General features: G+C 34.5%; 2 protein-coding genes and 1 non-coding gene across 5 annotated transcripts in view; 2 read left to right on the plus strand and 1 right to left on the minus strand.

Annotated features, from left to right (window-relative positions):
• LOC134839392 (V-type proton ATPase 21 kDa proteolipid subunit c''-like) overlaps nt 1-20415 on the plus strand; it is a 327751-nt gene that overhangs the window by 172077 nt on the left and 135259 nt on the right. The window lies entirely within an intron of this gene.
• Nucleotides 7560-20415, minus strand: part of LOC134839384 (apoptosis-resistant E3 ubiquitin protein ligase 1-like) — a 381686-nt gene continuing 368830 nt past the window's right edge. For both annotated transcript variants that reach the window (XM_063854915.1, XM_063854916.1), the window contains 9 exons: nt 16915-17119; nt 15113-15319; nt 14698-14810; nt 13633-13812; nt 10521-10649; nt 9857-9986; nt 9288-9466; nt 8716-8897; nt 7560-7782 (listed from right to left, as the gene is read on the minus strand). In XM_063854915.1, coding sequence (XP_063710985.1) covers nt 7680-7782; nt 8716-8897; nt 9288-9466; nt 9857-9986; nt 10521-10649; nt 13633-13812; nt 14698-14810; nt 15113-15319; nt 16915-17119 — 1428 coding nt within the window. In that variant the 3' untranslated portion in view covers nt 7560-7679. The remainder of the gene's footprint in view (nt 7783-8715; nt 8898-9287; nt 9467-9856; nt 9987-10520; nt 10650-13632; nt 13813-14697; nt 14811-15112; nt 15320-16914; nt 17120-20415) is intronic.
• Trnaq-cug (transfer RNA glutamine (anticodon CUG)) lies at nt 15972-16043 on the plus strand. Its single transcript has one exon. It is a non-coding gene; the product is annotated as a tRNA-Gln (tRNA).

The raw sequence follows: 20415 nt of genomic DNA on the forward strand, positions 1-20415 counted from the left end.
TTTTGGTGATTGAAAGCAAAACGTTTTTTAGATTTGCGGTAATTTAACACCAAGTTGTCTGAATCGCAAACTACTTATAATTAGGTTCGAATGTCTGCAGTTTTGTCGGCAGATTTTCTTTATTATCTACAAAATGTCCCCAAAAACTACTGAGAGCCACTAATCAATTTCTTTCGAGCAGTTATTTTGATCTGAAAAGCTCGACGAGTTACTTGAGAGGCAAATTTTTTTAAATTACTCACTGGAAAGAAAGACAGAGGCGAAGGAAAGTGTAAAAAAGAGATCAAACAGGGAAAAAGAGATCAAGTTATTTTTTAATCAGAAAAAAAATATCCTGGATGATTTTGAGGTTGATAGTTCATCAAAATTAACATGATGCTTAGATAAAGCATCATGTTATTTTTGATGAACTATCAACCTCAAAATCATCAGGAAATTTTTTTTCTAATTAAAAAATAAGTTTCCAAAAAACGATCAAAGGTTCAAAAATTGGACATTTTTAAACCCAATATTTTTTGAAAAAGCAGGCAAAAACCGCCTGCGCAAGTAAGAATTAGATGACTAATTTGAAATTCTTAATCTCCAATTTTGCAGGGTAGTTTTTGAAAAAATCAAAAAATTTTACAATTTGATCAAAAAGTCAAAAACTGGGCTGTTTTGAGGCACTAACTTCGTTCTAGCAAAGTTAGGGAAAAACCGCTTGAAAAAGGGAGTTCCCCATAATTTGTCTGAGCATTTAAAATTTGAAAAAATGAAAAAATTCAAAACAGATAGGTCAAAATTCCCCCTACAGATATTTTCGAAGACTGTAGAACGTGAGGTAAAATGAAAAGAGATTAGCAAATTACGCAGGCACATACAAGAGCAGCCGGTTTTTGTTGAGAAATTTAAATTCTGCGAATAAGTTCCAAAGCGTCGCAAAACAGAACGAAAAATAACAAACCCCATACATTTTCAAAATTCAGGCAAATAAAATTTGAATGCTTTCTAGTTATTTCGTAGATTGAATCCGTTTGCCAAAAGTTTAAGTTTTTCTAAGCAAACCATTCAAACTGTGAAATTTTGAAATATTGCGAATTAATTTGTAGACTAAAACATTTCGCGAAAAATTTGAAGTTTTTCTTAGCAAGCTTCTAAAGGCTACGCATTTTTGAAATATTTCGAGTTATTTCAAAAAGTGAATCAGTCCGCGAAATCAGTTCAAAAAATATAAGTTTTTTTTTCATAGGTTGAGTCGTTTCGCGAAAAATTTAATATTTTATAAGCAAGCTTTTAAAGCTATGAAACTTTGAAATATTGCAAGATATTTCGTGGACTAAACCGGTTCGCGAAAAATTAAAAGTTTTTCTAAGCAAGCTGTTAAAAATATGAAACTTTAATGTTAAAACTATAATTTTTCAAATTATTTCTTGGACCGAATCAGTTTGCAAAACTTTAGGTTTTTCTGAGCAAGCTTTTAAAACTATGAAACTTACAGTTATTTTAAGTTATTTCATAGATTGAATCGGTTCGCGAAACATTTTTTCTAAGAAAGCTTTTTAAACTATAAAACGCTGAAATGTTTCCATTTATTTGATAGACCGAATCGGTTCGCAAAATTTTTTTTAGCATGGAGGTTGCTGTTTTCAAGTGATTCGTTCCAGACTGAACTTTTTACAGTCCCAATTCCAGACAGAAATGAAATAGACAAAATTAGGCAGGTACTGTGAAGCCTTTAAGCTGGATCGAGTTCATCTTCCTCTGATGGTTGCTGTGAATGCTTCTTGAACGTTACGCTCGATAGCATTTTAAACATTGTCTCCTAAAAATTCCTTAAGCATTATGTTCAGTTAAATATTGCGTCCATAGCGCATTCCGACTTTCAATCAGAATATAAGATAAGCAGAGTATGAACACAATGTGAAAACACTTTTTCTTTTTTTCCTTCCAAATTTCTGTAGTATAAGGTACATAACACACAATTTGCCGAAAAGCCGAGTTCTCTGAAGCCGACCTGACTAGTATGTGAAGATTTACTAAGCCAGTTTTTAATATGCAGTCTACTCACTCAATTTCAAGCAATTGACAGCATCGTAAAACTTTGAGATAAACTAACTATGTTGAGATTCTGCATTTTATTTCGCCAAAGTCCAAACTGAATTATTTGTGTTAAAACTATAATATTAGTGTTAAAACTATAATATTTCCAAACTGCATTTTATTTCGCCAAAGTCCAAACTGAATTATTTTGTGTTGAGCAATATTTTTTTGCAAATGTTTCTAAAGCTACTACAGCCTGAAGCCTCAAAATTAAACCTCAAAATTGCTGCGAGGATCCCTTTTTTAGATTATTTGAGCGGTGTTTTCCTTCTCCATTTAAAGTTTATTTGTGATATAAAATTTCTATGCTTGAAGCGCAAGAACATGTAACCCCTTCAAACTATCATTCTTACTGATAGTTATCAAGAAAATAGACCTCAAGATTATTGCGAGGATCCGTATTTCAGATTATTTGAGCGGTTTTTTTTCTTTTCCAATTTTGATTTATTTAGGATAAAAAGTCTTATTAAGGGCAAAGTAACGTAAAACGTTACGAAATTATGGGTCATCAATTTCTATTAAATCAAAAAAAAACAGAATATGCATGAAAACGTGGGAACAAAAAAGTGTGTAACAGTAGTTTTTACAAAAAAATACATAATGATCACAAGACGTGGAAACAAAACAGTTTCTTACAACTTTTTTTAGCAATAAGGACCATGGTTGTTTAATATTACAATTTTCAAATCAAATAATTAGGATTTACAAATCATTAGATTTACAAAACATAAATCTATAGATCGCAATTGATCAAAATGTTCCGGTAACAAAAAAACTATTTTGTAAAATGAAGAAGTAAAAACATTTGATATAATTGCAGCTTTTGAGCTGAACACATGACAAATGATTGTTTCTGAATTGAATGCTGATACGGGAAACTAAAACATGGAAATATTTAATCAAACAGTTGCAATTTTCAAGCAAATTGCAATTTTGGTATGCGTTAGACGGGAAACTAAAACATGGAAATCTTTAATCAAACAGTTGAAATCTTCAAGCAAATTGCATTTTGGTATGCGTTAGCCTATTATATTTTTAAAATTCAAGCGAAGATTTTTAGAATATTCTAATTTATTCAAATATTCAAGCGCGAGTGACTGTTACCCCTTCAAACAGATATTATGACTAAAAGTTATTAACAAATTGGACCTCAAAATTGCTGCGAGGATCCTTTTTTTAGATTATTTGAGCGGTGTTTTCCTTCTCCATTTGAAGTTCATTTGGGATAAAAATTCCTACTTGCGACAAAAGGAAAGTAAAAAGATACGAAGTAATGGATCATCAGTTTTAGTTTATAATTTTAAATAAAACCGATCATGCAATAAAGGCTGAAATTTTATTGTCGGTGACTTTCTAAAATTTTTGTGATCTTGATATCGTTTTGTTAAAAGTGTGTTGTGATTACGTATAACTCGCTTTTCACCATTCCCAAGTTTCAAAATTTGCAAGGCGAGAAAGTGCTCAAAAAGAATAGAAAAAATACACAGTTAGACACAAAACCAAGTACAAAAAACCAAGAAATGAATGATTAATCGTTTTTTTTTTCACAATAGAGAAAGCACTGTATCATCTTTAAAAACCTAAAGAAACTGAAAATTTATCTAAAATTGTAAATTTAACACCAGATTCACAGCATGGCTTTTTTTTGCAAGAGAGCTCAAATTGCCTGCTTTTTAAGAAACGAACTCGAACTGCAATTCAAAATAAGTAAGTTTGCATAATAGTGAGTTTAGCGAAAAAACTATAATACTCAAAACAAAGTAAAAAATAAAAATTTCTGTAGTTAAAAAATACATATTTGAATCAAAACAGGGGTTAAAGGCTATCACTTCAAATCGGTATTTGAAGTGAATGGAAATTGACCTTAGACTCAGCTGGTTTTTCAAAAATCTTCAACTTTTGAATTTCGAAGACAAAAACAGATGGTCTTAAAACTCTTTAAACTGTATAACAATTCATGTTGAAGTTTTTTATTAAAATTAACTCCATTTGAGAAAAACAGATCAATAGGTGAACTTTTTTATTTCGCTGGGAAATTTGACAATTAATTTCCATTTTGTGACCTTTACAATTATGCTGTTTGATAGTGAAGTTTGCCTTCCTTTTAACAATGGAAAAGCACTGAACTTAAGAAACCAAACTCAAACCGCGAAAAAAAGGAAAATTGAGCGTGAACAAATTTTAAGACTTTTTCCTGAAAAAAAACAATAAAAATCGATTAATAATATGCCGTACGACATGAGAACTTGTCAAACATTTGCCAGACTACTGGATACAGCATTTTTTGAATCAGTTTTTTCTAATGTACTTGCAATATCATGGGCTGCGAATCATCATGTGTCTTCTTCACAGATGTCATCGAAGCAAAAAGAAAACCGTGTAGGTTTCATAATTGTATCCCAGTATGACCTATGTAAGAGTTTTCACTACGTTCATAACTCTTAAAAAAATTGGAACTGTTCTCATTACTATCTCAAGCACTGCAGTGAAAACTCGAACAAAATAACAAAATTGGGCCTTTTTGGTGATTGCAAGCAAAACGTTTTTTAGATTTGCGGTAATTTAACACCAAGTTGTCTGAATCGCAAACTATTTATAATTAGGTTCAAATGTCTGCAGTTTCTATCAAATTGCTAAAGTTATGCATTAAAAACTCAACCGAAAAATAAAACTATTTCAATGATCCGCATTTAAATATCCGTTTGCATCTGCGCCACGGTCATTTGGGGATAAAATAGTGGCCCAGCTAAGGCTGGATCTACCTGTTATATTATTTTTAATCATATATTGTACTGATGCGGAAATTCGTAATTTCCAAAATTTCAAAAGAAAGAACTTTTTGCTACACCCTTACGGGGTTTTTGTCTGCGTTTTCAAAAAATATTGGGTTTAAGAAAATCCAATTTTTGAAATTTTGATCGTTTTTTGGAAAGTTATTTTTTAATTAAAAAAAAAATATCCTGATGATTTTGAGGTTGATAGTTCATCAAAATTAACATGATGCTTAGATAAAGCATCATGTTAACTTTGATGAACTATCAACCTCAAAATCATCAGGATATTTTTTTTCTAATTAAAAAATAAGTTTCCAAAAAACGATCGAAAGTTCAAAAATTGGACATTTTAAACCCAATATTTTTTGAAAACGCAGGCAAAAACCGCCTGCGCAAGTAAGAATTAGATGACTAATTTGAAATTCTTAATCTCCAATTTTGAGAAAAATCGAAAAATTTTACAATTTGATCAAAAAGTCAAAAACTGGGCTGTTTTGAGGCACTAACTTCGTTCTAGCAAAGTTAGAAAAACCGCTTGAAAAAGGGAGTTCCCCATAATTTGTCTGAGCATTTGATATTTGTGAAAATGAAAAAAATTCAAAACAGATAAGTCAAAATTCCCCCTACAGATATTTTCGAAGACCGTAGAACGTGAGGTAAAATGAAAAGAGGTTAGCAAATTACGCAGGCACATACAAGAGCAGCCGGTTTTTGTTGAGAAATTTAAATTCTGCGAATAAGTTCCAAAGCGTCGCAAAACAGAACAAAAAATAACAAACCCCATACATTTTCAAAATTCAGGCAAATAAAATTTGAATGCTTTCTAGTTATTTCGTAGATTGAATCCGTTTGCCAAAAGTTTAAGTTTTTCTAAGCAAACCATTCAAACTGTGAAATTTTGAAATATTGCGAATTAATTTGTAGACTAAAACATTTCGCGAAAAATTTGAAGTTTTTCTCAGCAAGCTTCTAAAGGCTACGCATTTTTGAAATATTTCGAGTTATTTCAAAAAGTGAATCAGTCCGCGAAATCAGTTCAAAAAATATAAGTTTTTTTTTTATAGGTTGAGTCGTTTCGCGAAAAATTTAATATTTTATAAGCAAGCTTTTAAAGCTATGAAACTTTGAAATATTGCAAGATATTTCGTGGACTAAACCGGTTCGCGAAAAATTAAAAGTTTTTCTAAGCAAGCTGTTAAAAATATGAAACTTTAATGTTAAAACTATAATTTTTCAAATTATTTCTTGGACCGAATCAGTTTGCAAAACTTTAGGTTTTTCTGAGCAAGCTTTTAAAACTATGAAACTTACAGTTATTTGAAGTTATTTCATAGATTGAATCGGTTCGCGAAACATTTTTTCTAAGAAAGCTTTTTAAACTATAAAACGCTGAAATGTTTCCATTTATTTGATAGAGCGAATCGGTTCGCAAAATTTTTTTTAGCATGGAGGTTGCTGTTTTCAAGTGATTCGTTCCAGACTGAACTTTTTACAGTCCCAATTCCAGACAGAAATGAAATAGACAAAATTAGGCAGGTACTGTGAAGCCTTTAAGCTGGATCGAGTTCATCTTCCTCTGATGGTTGCTGTGAATGCTTCTTGAACGTTACGCTCGATAGCATTTTAAACATTGTCTCCTAAAAATTCCTTAAGCATTATGTTCAGTTAAATATTGCGTCCATAGCGCATTCCGACTTTCAATCAGAATATAAGATAAGCAGAGTATGAACACAATGTGAAAACACTTTTTCTTTTTTTCCTTCCAAATTTCTGTAGTATAAGGTACATAACACACAATTTGCCGAAAAGCCGAGTTCTCTGAAGCCGACCTGACTAGTATGTGAAGATTTACTAAGCCAGTTTTTAATATGCAGTCTACTCACTCAATTTCAAGCAATTGACAGCATCGTAAAACTTTGAGATAAACTAACTATGTTGAGATTCTGCATTTTATTTCGCCAAAGTCCAAACTGAATTATTTGTGTTAAGCGATGTTTTTTTTGCAAGCTGAGGTCGATTTTTTTGCGACCAGAATTATCATGTGTACCACTTTTGCAGTCGATATCCTTCAGACTGTAGTAGTTCTAAAGCTAGCGGTCAGGTGAGAGCGCATACTCACACACTATTATTATCATGGTTGCGGTCGGTTACACGATCTGACCCTCTAGAAGTAAACACTTACCAGTATGCTAACTGTCACCCTTTTTTAGCAGCCAATCCAGTCAATATCGTCGTAATGTTGTCCTCTGAGTTAGGGATTAGGTTTTTTCTGTTGTTATTAGTTTTTAGGGTACTCTGATTGATTAAAAAAACCGGTCTTACGCAATGCAGGACCATCCGTGGAGGTGAGATGTCATTCGTTTCGCAGTTTCCGGTCTCACCTTCAGGTCTCCAACCGTAACCGAAGCGGTATTCGAACTCACCTTTGTGTAAAAGGCCGTGCGTCTTACCCAGAAAGCCACGGCACTTATTCATTGCCGGGACTCCCCTCTTCCTGGAACTGATACGCACTTCATCAAATACCGCCACCATAGAACATCCAACCTACAAATTTTGATACGGACCCACCGAAAGGGCAACAAACACGGCAAAAGCGAAACAAAAATTTGTAAAAGGATGCGGTATTATGTTAGCGGTCCTCCGGTCATCTCAAACCGCCTCTTGCTTATGTGTACTTTTTGTTTAAAACAATTTTGTTCATTAATTTTATTCATTTTCTACCAGAGAATTTAATTCTTCTAAAAGGATCGAATATTTGATTTGAATTACATAATCTACGATAAAAAGTGATATTAAGTGATATTGAGTTTTGTTACAATGAAACGTTCAAGATAGCCCGAATCCAGCGGATCCCTCGTTGAGAGCGAGCAGCACCATCTTGTGCATAGTCTGATTAGAAGAGTAGGTCGGAAGTAGAAGGCGGTTGAAACTGAAACATCATCTTTTCACTTAGTTAGCACTCGGTCAAAACAAGTTTGGAGCTCAATTCTGTAAGGATATTTATCAATTGATGTAATCGAATCTTTGGCGTGAAGCAGAGATTATTGGACAAAAGAAAACGCAATATATCCATATAATTTTTTGATGTCTCAAAAGCACGGAATTTGACACAGATACAAAGTAGCACTTCGCATATACCAACATAACTAACTGACAGTTGGAAACGAGTAACTTACGAAAAAAACGAGTAACTTACGAAAAAAACTTCAACTTGCGAATTTTGAAGAAAAATTATACGCCCTTAAAGCGCTTGAGATTCACAAACAATTTAAAATTGATAGAATTAACCCAATTTGAGAAAACTGGATCAGTAGGTAAAATGTTTATTTTGCTGGAAAATCTGATAACTAAATTCCATTTTCGAAATTAGAAGTCGATCATATTTTTCGTGACTTTTACATTTTTGCTGTTCGATAGTGGAGTTTGACTTCCTTTTAACTAAATGAAGTGAACTTGAAAAATCACAATTCAAACCGCAAAAATCTGAAAAAAAGAACAAGACCTAAATAAGAGTACCCACTACGTTCTTTACTCTTAAAAAAGCTTATGATTTGAGAAACATCAATCCGTGAAACTACCGTTGATCGCAATCTGTTTTGTAATATAACATTGTAATCTTGGAATGAAACCCTTCACTTAGGTGTGTAAAACTTAATTTCTGCGACTGTACAAAGTATATCCTTCAAGTTCAATGAACATATCTGAAAAATCTATATAACATACAGTTAAATAGCGTTAACTATTTCAAGGAAATAAAAATAGCGACTGTGTTTTTTCCGGCAAAATTATCCACACAGCCTAAATAAGTAAAATTTCACTTCAATCATTCACACCTTAGAATAATACATAATAAACAACTGACCACGTGTGCGCTACTGGCATGTGATCGCACGGTGCTGAAAAATTCTGTTTGATCTCTATGTGAGGTTGCAGTTCCCGGAAACCCCCGACAGGAAGTCTGCAGGAGCCTGTGATGAACTGGAGCAGCTTACCCAACTCTTCCTGAGTCATACTTTCCACCAGAGTCCAGAACCACTGCAGCACCTGTAATTTAGACAAAATAACAGGTTCAAATCGGCAAACAGTTTGCAGGAATGATCAGTTAATTGATTTTCTCCTCAGTTTTTAGTTTCTTCGCCAAATTTGCAGGACTCTTTTACAACAGGACACTTTTTGAACCAGGATATGCCAATTATAGGTTCTTTTAAAGCCCTCCCCCACGCTACCTTTGATTTCACAAATGCAATTTACATTAAAATAACAATTGTACGTTTTGAAATTTGTCATGCATGGTACCTTCCCAACCCCTAACAAATTCACAATTATGGAAAACAATATTTACCCAATGCCAAACAATATTTATCAACATTTACAAACACATTTACATTTAGGGTAAAAGAGCAGCCCTTCTCGATTGATTGACTTTCGACTGACCGTGTTGAATTTGGCGTTAGTTGAAGTGGTTGTGGTGTGTGTGAAAGTGTTGGTGGTTGGTGTGGTGCAGTGAGCTTGGAAGTCGGCCACACTGATCTGTGACACTCCACACAGCATCAACTCCACCTCGTTCTCACTGAACATGGCCAGATAATCAGTGGGAACAACCGACTCGAAACCTACACAGACAACAACAGTGAATCAAGGCTTGAATATTACCATGCTTAATGCAGGGGGACCGCCTCGGTCCAGAAAAAAAGTGACCTGTTTCGTAAAAATAGCTATTTCGTAAAATAGCTACAGCATCCTAGTTGCCTCATAAAAAGTGGGTTTTTCGAACAAATTTTATTGGAATACTCATAAATGCAACAGTAAAATGTTTGAAAAGTTGACTTTCGACAAAAAGACAAAAAAGTGACAACAGAAAAAGTGTCACCCTGGCTTAATGGGGAGGGGGGCTGGGGTTAGGAGAAGAGGGGACTGCCAAATGCCCTTTAATAAACATAGCTCAAAAGTTCTTCCGTCCCACTAAATGGATGTGTAAAAATCAATAGCTAAAAAGGCATTACCCTTCCTGAACTCGTCCACTTCAGTTTTTGTATTTGAGACTAGTTTGAACTGGACCAGTTTGTCCAGATACAGTTTCTTGTTCTCGTTCGTCACTGCAATGGAACTGCCACGAGGGATCAGATTGTGCACCTAAAGATAACAAAATCAGAGACCTTGATTCAACAAAAAGAGCAAAACCGAAAAGTGTTTCTGTTACTTCAAAAAAGTCGGCAAAAGTTCCAGCTAAAGAGTGTTTTGTTACTGCTTCAAACAAACAACCAAAACTTCCTCATACCTTTCTGCTAAGCGCTTAAGAGTTTGATAACAACAGAATCTGAAATATGCCAAGAAATCCATCAGTGACAAAAAGAACAAGGAAAAACAAACTAGAGCTTACTAGAGGAATACTCGACAGTCATAGTAAATGAGGCAAAAAATGTTTTTAATTAAATGACTAGCAAAACAATAAAAATATCAAAAAAAAATCAAATTCATTTTCTAAAAAATTATTTGCAGAAACAGTTTTAGTGGAGTAAAAATAAATTTCCACGGGCTAAATTAAGCAAAAATAAGTTATTGTAAGACTGCTTGCTCGCATTATTCGCTCACTAGTCAAAGACAAACTCAGTAGTCATTTTTTACAGCGGCGTTCATGCGCACAAAATGTGGTCATGTAGTTCTTACAATGGTGCTGGGAGTCCTGTTGGGGTCGTAGTCCTCTTCAGAGAAGGTCAGTTCCAGGTCAGTGACGTCATTTTCTAGAATGTACTGCACCTTCTGTCTGTACAGCTCCGGCTCATCCACTTCCAGGTGCTGCACAAACACACACTTGGAAGAAGCTTAATTTTCAAACTGGCGGACTGTCAGTAGATACATATTATGCATGAGGTCTTTTCCCTCCAAGTTCAAATATCTTATTTGTGTTGTATCTTTTTTATCAAGTGTTTTGCAACACAGCGATAACTTTTTGGAGAAACAAATGCCTTGTGAGACACCTGCGGTGTTGCAGGCCAAAAGAAGAAGAATGCCCGTCTCACCCGTCCTTTTTGCACACGCTTAGAAACTATTCACTACTCACTTCACTAGGCCAAGCTGCACTTCGCAAACACAAGCAACAAAACGCCGGAAAAAATGGCTCCAAAAATGACATAAGGCAAGGACAGGCAAAAATAAGCATTAAAAAACAAAAGTTTGCCAAGTACCGAAATCGAATTCTCAACCTTGAGATTCAGAGAGTCGTCTCGTACTATAACACAATGCTAGTAAGCTCGATTGTGCAAATAAAGTGTGACGAAATAAATATGTTTAGGATAGTTGTTGGTTTTTATTCAGACCAATTTCGGGACTGTATTTAGAAGAATTTTTTTCCAAATTTGCTTAAATATCTTGAGCTCAAATTTGAAAGAGTATTTCACTTATATTTTCCATGAACTTACGGGGGCTTGACCTTCAGACTACTTTGGCCAATTTAGTATAAATAAAGCATGTGAAATTTCCAATTTTTGGCTAGAGGCAAATACGGCGAACTAATTCATCTCATAAAATACTCTAAATTGAGTTGAGGCACTCTACGATCCAAATAGCTGGTTAACAAATCAAAATATATAACTTTGTACTTCACTGTGAGTGTGAGCGTGAAGATGATTTTAAAATGATTGTTTTTCCAGACAAATATGGAAACTTTTAACCTTAACTTATTCCTACCACTGAAAATAGGGAGAAAACTTTTCCATGCAAAATTAGGTACCATTGAAAATCATCAGAATGAGAGATATATCATATTAAATTGTGATTCGAAAGCCATTGAAATACTTCCAAAAAAATCGCACAAAAATATTTCAAAAAACGGTGTCGAAAAAAAACAGGTTTGATATTTTTGGGTAATTTTGAGCGAGTAGATGTTATCATAGGAAAAAAACTTCTACTTGACCCGTGTAGGAATTTTATTTCAGGAAAAACAGTTTTGAAAGCTCCTTCAGACCTTTTTTGGCAAAACGAAAGGCAAAAAAAATTTATTATTAGATTCAAAAATCAACTTGCAAAAAATCTATTGATCCTCGTCGCATCACTCATAAAAAAAACAGAACGAACATGAAAACACATACACTTTTAAATTTTTTTAATGAACGTGGTCGGAATTTTCTCTTGAAAATGAACCGGCTACTTTTGTTCATTTAGCGATCAATTTACGTTAAAAAATGCATTTTATGATAAAAATTAAAACACGATAGCTGGTTCTTGAACAACTCTGCATGATCAGGCCTCAAAATTCTTAGCAAAATACGACTTTTCGGAAGGCGCAACCCAAGTTTCATTAACTTGTATTACACAGTTTTAGATTTTCAAAGAGAAACATATATCGGGTTAAAGCTCTTTAAATTTCAAAAAAAGTATGTTGAACTTTCTTTGATTAACCTAAATTCAACAGAAGCAAAGCTGCGCTTCGCAAACACTCGCGAGAACACGACCAGAAAGAAAACAGCTCTTGAAAGTACAATAAGAAAAATTGTAATAACCTTCGAATTAGCAAAAACTCGGCTAGGTCTAGGATTCGATCAAGAGATTTTGAGTCCAAGCACTAACCACTCAAGCTTAACAAACGACAAACACTAGACACGAATAAAGCAGCTACATATGCTAATAAATAGCCAGTGCTATTCAGCAAAAGTGGCACCAAATACAAATAGACTCAATTTTGCAAGTAATAAATTGAATTGTAATAAACTGAAAGCATCCACACTAACTTTGCATGTAACAAATCGTAAAGCATAAATCCACATTATAATTAAATTATGCATTTTACAAAATTGCGAGATACTGAATTAGAAAATTTCTGAAACCGAGTTTTCATTATTGTTATGTTGTTTGAAACAAATCACTTCTTTCGGTTCATTTGATGAATTAAAAATGCATCAACTGTTTAACTTATTACTCTTCGAATGTCAAAGCCCATGCTATGAAAAAGCTGTAAAGGGTCCCAAAAGTGGCACCAATAATTGCGACTTAGGTTGGAAAAAAAGAAGGTTCGTACTAATACACTTGCTTCGCAAGTGTAGAAATCGGATCAAAAGGTTATTTTTTCATCCTTCTTTTCATTCACTCAAAAATGCGTTAATACAAAAGTCTGAGTAAATATGCTTATTACTGGCTGTACTTAATAGCTGCTTATTGATGAAACTGAACACTGGCAAAAATGAACACATCTTGTCGCAACAATATTTGAGACTTTGGAAAAAAAGAGAGTTCATACTATAACACAAGCTTTTTGCTTGTGTAAACACAGTAATATGTTTGAATGGACTTCTCTAGTTATTAGAGCATTTTAAAACTTTTTTCCTAAAAAAAACAGAAAATCATCAGGACCTATATAAGTGAAATTTCTTCTCTCTTTTACACTTAAACACTAGCCAGCAATAAAGGATCAACGGTGGATTAATTTGACCTGGTTGGAAATAGAGCAAAAGTGCCACCAAATGGGCACTTTTATTTGCGACTTAGGTTGGAAAAAGTTCCTTGGTAGTATTACACAGCGTTTTTTTTGTGTAAAAATGTAAACCTTACAGACCAGACCATTCTCGACATCCAGAAAATTTTAGAAGGATTTTTCCTTGCGCTCGTTCCCATTTGACGTTTGTTTGCGGCACCTGGCTTTGCGTGGAAAAACACCTGAAAACTATTCTATTTTTCAAACCTCTATGCTTTTCTATTTATTTCGAATATGGCAGTATGAGTTGATTTTCAAAAAAAATAATAAAAAAAGATTGTTGAGTAGATTCGTTTTTCTTTCGCAACTCACTGATATGTTGACGCGCAGTCCCATGATCTGAGCAATGAATGACTTTGTAAGTCTGGCTGGCAGGGAGGCCTGACTGGCCTGGGGGCAGATTGTGGACTCGAGGAGACTCTTGGCCAACACCTTGCCCGCAAACTCCATGTACTTCCAAGAAGAACGGGACAGACCACCAACTGGGTGCAGCTGAAACAAGTGAAACGATTTTAGTTTAGAACAAGATGAAAGGTATGTCCATGATGATAACAGCTGCAATCACCTCCAAATCCGAGAGCACTTGCGTAATTTGTTTGATACGCTGCTATTAGAAATCCATAGGAAAAATTCTCCAAGATAACAAGATGTGAGTAAATTCATTGAAGTTGATTTGTTGAACTCGAGACTTGTTGAACGCGGAAAACGATTTACCAAAATATGTCAGAAATCTATTTCATTTATGAGACTGGGCAACTGTGATAGGGTCCCTAATGAAACCAATAATGAGAAGAATTATATATATTTTGTTGAGTCAGTGGATTCACATAAGGGATCCTTGCAGTTTCTTTGGACTCCACTATCACAATTATACCTGTGATACATCATCATAAAAATCACACAGAGGCGAACCTGCGCTTCGCAAACACTAGCAGGAAACGACAAAAAGTAGCTCTTTAAAGTGCAATAAGAAAAAGTAGAAATAAGCCTCGAATGAGTAATCGGCTACGTCCCGAATTCGATATGCGGCCTACAGATTTTGCATCTCACACACAATTACCACTCAGACACGGACGCTTAAAAATCACAAACACTAGCCACAAATAAAGCAGAGCACAGAAGCTATGAAATTGCCAAGGCTACAGATCGTGATTATAGCCAGAGTGCCACCACCAAATAAGTGAACACTTTCAATGCATGCTTTTATTTGCGAGTTAGGTTAGAAAAAAAAGAAGACTCGTACTAAGACACTAACAATCGCAAAGTGGCTAGTGTAATCATAAAAGTCAATGTCTTATAAAAAAAACTAAACAGAACTTTGAAGATCAGTCTTTGAGAATCAGTTTTTGGATCAATTTTGTATGACATGTTACTCACAGGTGAATTAGGATCGTCAGGGCATAATTTCCCGAATAGTCCCATCTGGTGTCCAAACAACTCCGCACACAGCACAGAGAGCCACTCTCGGCGCACGCCACCACAGTCCTGACCTGCAACAGAAACAAGCCAATATGATACAGAGAAAATTTAATACAAAGAGTACCTAGATATTTTTTGACTATCATCAATCTGACTTGATTATCGTATTTATTTTTTCTGTTTCCTTGGAAACTTTTGTTGATCATTCAAAGTATCCGCTAAAGCTTGTTGAAACTTGCATGACCCAGCGGCCTTATCTGCATCTGAACTGCCAACAAAAATACTTAAGCAACGAAATATTTTCACAATAGGCAGTTTTCCTTTTTGAAATTTTGCATGCGGTGCCCCATTTGTGTTAAATTATGCTTCTTACCTTGTTCGCCTTGGAACGTGATGACTAGTAGCTTCGACCAGTAATCCTTTCGACTGAGTGCACTCATACTGGAGTCCACTAGAGTGTCTCTCTTCACTGTTATGGCCATGGAGGTGGACTGACCCGTGTGGTATTCGTTCCTGTGACAGTGCTGCTCAAGACTCTTCTTGAAGTGCTCCCTCTTGTCCTTGAACGATTCACTGCCACCTGCAGAGAAATAGAAACAAAACTGATTTACATAACTCACCACTCAGAGGACTAGCTGCAGACTAACTATTTCAGCTTAACAAAACTATGGCAACAATGAGATCAACTTGCTTAACGCTTTTTCCGCCCAAATACAGGTACCACATTTACAACCGATCCTTACATCGAAGGCATGGAGGAATTTTGGATTTGGGTCTTTTTCTCACGCAAATCCAGGTACCAGAAACATAAATGCCATATGCAGTCGACTGATATATCCCATTACAGTCCTTTCAGTCATGGTTTAATTTGCAATTACACATTCCAAAAACGTTTTCTGAGTGCTGAGAAAAAAGTCTTTCAATTTTTTGCACATTCCATAATTGAAAAGTTATAAAAACAAGCTATGAAACGGAAGTTGCGCCCCACCATTTCCTTAGATTTGCAATGCAATGCAATGAGCTTAATAGAGCTCATGATCCTAATTTTTCCAAATTTCACTTTTGTTCGACCAATTGTATATTTGTGACACATTTATTATTTATTAGCTAGCATCTCATAAACTAAGCTCGTAATAGAAGTATAACAAACCAATCAAAATTCAAATTACCAAACTTTGGAACGGACTTTTGCTCTCGAAATTATGAAACAAATAAGATTCTATCGTACTCGAGGTCCCATGGTGTAATGGTTAGCACCTTGGACTCTGAATCCAAAGATCCGAGTTCAAATCTCGGTGGGACCTAGAAAATTTTTCATGCAAGGGATGTTGACAGTATTTATTTATTGTAAGGGATGTTTATTGTATTCACTTTAGATCAACCACATTACATCAATATCCAACTCTCACTAACAAGGATAACCGTTTGCTGTGTAAGTAGCAGAGAATGCTCCGACCACATTCATAAAAAGCGACAAAAAATAGTTTTTTTCCCTTTTTTCTGCAAATTGTGTCGTTTCTTGTGGGTGCTACGATGAGAAAACTATACAAACCGTTACAAAGTTAGCGGATTAGGCATTATCAACAACAGTTGTTTTCACAAAAAAAAATGAATAATAAACAAATATGAAGCTTCCAAAACTAGTTTTCGTTTAGAAAAATCAATTTGTCTGCGCCTACCTGACCAATTTTTATACAGCGAACGTTATTCAATTGCTTTACTCACTCGAAATTAGACTTAAACTCAAAAGTTTCAAACTGGTTTTTGGTCGACACCAGGATTATTTAAAAAACGTTTGAATCACGACTAAGAGGTTATGATAAAAGGTGATATGATATATCACTCATTCCGATGATTAGTTATGGTACCTGATTTTGCGTGGTAAAAGAAAAACTAAAAAACACCCCAATACATAGCTCCTCTCCATTCCAACAAAAATGCTCTTTGGTTTTTCACTTTACGACTGTAAAACTATTTGGTTTTACAAGCTAAACATTATGCATATTGGAGAGCATGCCAATCAAGCAAAAGTGGCCAAATGTTTTATTAAATTTAGCTGCTGGGAGCTACTACATACTCACTTTCACTAAGAAAACAACTATCATACGTGAACCAGAAGCCAACATTTTAACAGAAAAATAAAGCCGACATTTTATTGAGTAAAACAGTATTTACCAATATTTTTGAGCATTTTGCGTACAAAGCATGCGGCGAGTACATTTCTGTCCTGACAGTACATATTAACAGGCAGTTGGATCCCATCTTCTATGTGAAGAAATGATTTCTGTTGTGACTGGGACTCCTTTTTGTGAGATCTCTGAGAGGCAGGCAGAGACACTATTGGGTCGGAGTCTGAGGTCGGCTGGTACAGGAACTCCATCTGAAGCGACAGTTGAAATGATAAAACGGAGTTGAAAGTTCATTGTTGCACCAAAAAAAAAATATTTCAATCTAGTTTAATTAACCCTTACTAGCGCATGACTCGAGCCTACGGTGCTTCAAATAGATCGTTGAACGTAAAAGAGCTTCTTAAAACATGTATTAAAACTGCGATATTTAAAGCAACCGTGAAGATAAATTGGTCTTATCTATCAGGGGTTTCTATTTCATAAAAAACGCCATATCTGGAAAACCAATCTGATTTGAGCAGAATGCATCCTGACAGAACCCCACCATAAGGGTTCAGAATTTCAAGATCGGTTAGTTTTTTTTAATTCAAGTTTGTTTTAAAAAATGAAAAAATCATAAGACTCTCCACATCTCGGAAATCAAAAGGGTTTGAGCACTCATACTAAGAGGGGAGATTTGCAACACCGGTATGTAATTGACAGGACCCTGCCTTAGGGTTGAGAATTTGAAGTTCTGTTAGTTTTTTTATATAACTGGTTTAGAAAAAAAAATTATAAAAACGCCACATCTCGGAAACCAAAATATAATGATCAGTCACACTTTGATGAAAAATTGCAACTCCTCAGAGTACCCTGAAAGCACACCAAGATAAGGTTGAGAATTTTGAGTTCCGTTAACTTTTTTCATATCTAAGTTTTTTGAAACAAGAGAATGAATCATAAAAAACTCCGTATCATGAAAACCAGATTGAGTCGAGCAGTGGTATTTAGACTCCAGCTTTGCAATCCCTGATCGTACCCTGAGAGCACTCCGCTATAGGGTTTAGAATTTTAAGTTCGGTTAGATTTTTATCTAAGTTTTTTGAAAAAAAAAAATATATATTGAAAAAATCATCAGAAAATCTCGACAACCAAAAGAATTTGAGCAGTCACTTTTGGAATCCAAATTTGCACCTCCTGGGTATATTCTGACAGCGCCCCACTATAGGGTTAAAAATTTAAACCAAGTTTTTTAAGAAACAAATGAAAAAATCATAAAAGAAAGTGATATCTCGAAAACAAACACTATTTGAGCAGTCATACTTGAACGCCACATTTGCAACCACTGAGTATATCCTGACCGTATCGCATTATAGTGTTGAAAATTTCAAGTTCGGTTAGTTTTATCATTTCTAAATTGAGAAAAAAATTGCAAAAAAAAAACAAAAAGACGCCATATCTCGAAAACCAAAACAATTTGAGCAGTCATACTTGGACGCCAGATTTACAACCCCTGAGTATACCTTGACAGCACCCCATTTTAGGGCTGAGGGTTCAAGTATCATTTCTAAATTTTTTTTCTTTATATTTTTTCATTTATAAATTCACTTCGTTTTTCATTTCTAAATTTTTTGAAAAAAAAATTGCAAAAAAACCATAAAAAAACGCCATATCTCGAAAATCAAAATTTTTTGGGCAGTCAAACTTGGACGCCAGATTTGAAACCCCAGGGTGTACTCTGACATCACCCCACTATAGAGTTGAGAACTTGAAATTTGGCTAAATAAATCAAGAAACAAAAATTTTGATAGTTTTACGTTGCAAATATAGGAAAAATGGAGAGTTCAAGCATTCGCGCTCCAACAGACTTTAAAACGTCAACTTGAGTGATCATTTCAACCCTTGCAATGTTATGCCTTTTTAGCAGACCAATATAGCGACTTCATAGAATGTTCCAAGTGAAATTTCTTAAGTATTACGATATGCGATTTAGCTTAAGCATGCAAAATTCGTTCGTGAAGCATGCAAAAAATCATACGTTGAAAAAACTTAAGCATTTCAAGATAGAGAGTTCTTAAATATGTGTCAAGTGGAACGCCAATTCAAAAATGTATAGACTGAATTTTTCAAATCCAAGTTTTTCTGAAATTGAAAAAAAAAACATAAGAAGTGTCATATCTCGAAAACTACAAGGCTTTGAGCAGCAATTTTTGGAGGCAGGACACACAATCTCTCAAAGAATCCTGACGGCACCCAAATACAGTGTTGGGAATATCATTTTTTTGAATTACTTTTTAATAAGAGTTTTTTGAAAATTTTTGAAATCACAAAATCGTCGTTATCTCGTAAGCTAAAAGGATTTGTGTACTCATTATTGGAGCCAAAATTCGCAACTTCTGGGGAACCCTGAGACTATCCCATTATTGGGTTGCTAATTTTAAACTCGCTGACACAAACTATCAGAATTCACTAAAAATTCGAAGAAAAATTCTTAACTATTGCGATATATCATATAGCTTAAGCGTGAAAACTTCTTTTGTTAAACATGTTAAAATAATAAATTGAAAAATGCTTACAGGTCCCGAGATAATGAGGTCCCGCATTTGAATATATAATAGTTCGATAGAAAATAGATTGACAACGCACTAAGGTATCCATATACTGGTTGAGCTTAGTTTGTCAATTTAGATCAAATTTTTAAATGGTACATCGGGTGATTCCATTATTTTTCTTAAGAGCATTTTAAAAAAACAAAATCACGAAGACTCAGCAAATCAAAGTAAAACATAGCCAAGACAACTGGAAAAGAGTAACGCAAGAATAAAGAACAAAAAATACTGACAGTTTTTGAAAAAAATATATATATTTCGAATTTCAAAAACATATTTACACAGAGGCGAAATTGCACTTCGCATACACAAGCAAATGGCCAACAACGCTACTGGGAAAAACTGAATGAGTAAAAATTTGAGTCTAGAAAATTTCATAAGTGACGCACGCCAATTATGACGCAATAGCAGTACCAGTCAATTTAAAAAAAATTACCAACTTACTTGCCTCAATTTATAGAGCGGACGTATTGTAACTAGTATACCAAAAGTTAGATAAAAACATCCGACTCTGCCCTAATATTCGAACCCTCTTATTTTGTTGCGGGTCTCCTTCCCTAAATCTACGCTTCATATTCATGATACCTCGAAGCTTACGTGCTATTTGTAATATAATAGTCTGTGTAAATATCCTTAGCATTGGCTGTACTTAATAGCTGGTTATTGATCAAAATGACCACTTTCATAATCACTCAAGCTTTGATTGTGTAAAAAATGAACCTTAATATTTACGACTTAGGTTGGAAAAAAGAGAGTTCATTTTATCGCACAAAATTTGCTTGTGTAATGACCTTAAAGCTCAATTTATCAATTGATAAACTAGGTCAATTGATAAAAATTTTTTATTCCACAAGTAGTTCACGTTTTTTCGCTCCCATTCTGCTGACGTAATTGGAGAGCGCATTTCACCAAATTTTTTTCAGATGAATTTGAATTACACTCAAAAAGTGCATATATAC

The sequence above is a fragment of the Symsagittifera roscoffensis genome, chromosome 2, assembly GCF_963678635.1.
Source record: "Symsagittifera roscoffensis chromosome 2, txSymRosc1.1, whole genome shotgun sequence".
Lineage (NCBI taxonomy): Eukaryota > Metazoa > Xenacoelomorpha > Acoela > Convolutidae > Symsagittifera > Symsagittifera roscoffensis.